We start from the raw sequence: 1,244 nt of genomic DNA on the forward strand, positions 1-1,244 counted from the left end.
CCCCGGCCCCGAGCCACCCGGCAGCTGCCGCCCCCCCTCGGCTCCCTTCTCGCCGGCAGATCCGAACCAACAGGCGCAGAGCAGCCGGCAACCCGAGGCATCCTGTTGCGCTGGGTCCGCTTCAAGGAGGGGAGAAGCAGTGTCTTCCGAAAAAGCCTCTGCCCAGGTTGAGATTCGCTCCCGGCTGGGAACAATGGCTGCACTGCCCAGGCTGGTTTGTGCATCTTCGGTCGTGTTGGTGGTCTGGGGTAGGTGCTTCCATTCCGTGTTGTCTTCAGCCAGGTTCTCCACCAAATCTGGTGCTTGCCTCTTGTAGGATGCTTCTTTAAAGCACCGCTTTTCCTAGCAAGGTTCCCTTAACACTGTCATGAAGACCAGCCTTCGAAGTGGCTTTTTTGTTTACAAGAGGAGAAGGAAATTACATTCACGCAGAGTTAGGATGAATGTAATGGGGTTAATATGAGGAGAGAAAATACGTTACTGTTAAGTAGCCTTACGGCACAAAGCGTGTGCTTTAATACGCATGCAAGTTCTTTACTGTTTCCTGTTCGCTGTTGTTTTGAAATTTATGTATTTTAAATGCAATTTAACATATAGTTGCCTCAGGGAGGATGTGCAAACCGTTAAGCAGTGCATGTTAGTGCTAGTTTTCCATGCAGTCTATATAAACCGGAGTAAATCATTTTATTGCAATTACAGTTTTTCTTCTGCAACCAAGAAAAGGTTGGTTAGTTTTGCCATACAGCTACATTTGATGTGCACGTATAGCGACAGCTCTGTGTGTGGGTGCATATCTGTGTGTACGTATCTAATTTAACCGGAGTAAAGCACGATCCGGTAGCTTCTTCCTTATTTCTCCCAGAAAGCCGGTGCTACCCGTGGAGCTGGCAGTACAGGAGAATTGGAATCTGGCTATTTCCAGGATAGGTCCCGGGATAATACAGTGCTCGAGAGAATGGGTTAATGGTATCTCAGGGGCTGGGGAGGAGGGAGCAGCTAGCAAAGTCAGCATCTTCAGTGAGCTAAACTCCAGGCTTTGGAGACAGGTTTGGACAGACAGAACCCAGTATTGTTTAGCCCAGGGGACAAACGTCAGCAAGGATTTAGTCTGAGATGTCGTGCCGAAACATTCCTTTTATGATCAAGTACGAAGCTTTACAGACAATGATTTTTGTCTTGTTTGGGAGAGCTGTATTTTATAGTTGCCAGTGTTAGCACAGATCCAACTGGAAGCATTTCGAGCA

General features: G+C 48.0%; 1 protein-coding gene across 1 annotated transcript in view; it reads left to right on the top strand.

Moving 5' to 3' along the window:
• Positions 1 to 144: 144 nt before the first annotated feature.
• Positions 145 to 1,244, top strand: part of SCN3B (sodium channel, voltage-gated, type III, beta subunit) — a 6,434-nt gene continuing 5,334 nt past the window's right edge. Inside the window, exon 1 of the mRNA XM_009333414.1 lies at positions 145 to 248. Coding sequence (XP_009331689.1) covers positions 194 to 248 — 55 coding nt within the window. The 5' untranslated portion in view covers positions 145 to 193. The remainder of the gene's footprint in view (positions 249 to 1,244) is intronic.

Source organism: Pygoscelis adeliae, unplaced genomic scaffold (assembly GCF_000699105.1).
Source record: "Pygoscelis adeliae isolate BGI_AS28 unplaced genomic scaffold, ASM69910v1 Scaffold151, whole genome shotgun sequence".
In the NCBI taxonomy this organism is placed as follows: Eukaryota; Metazoa; Chordata; class Aves; order Sphenisciformes; family Spheniscidae; genus Pygoscelis; species Pygoscelis adeliae.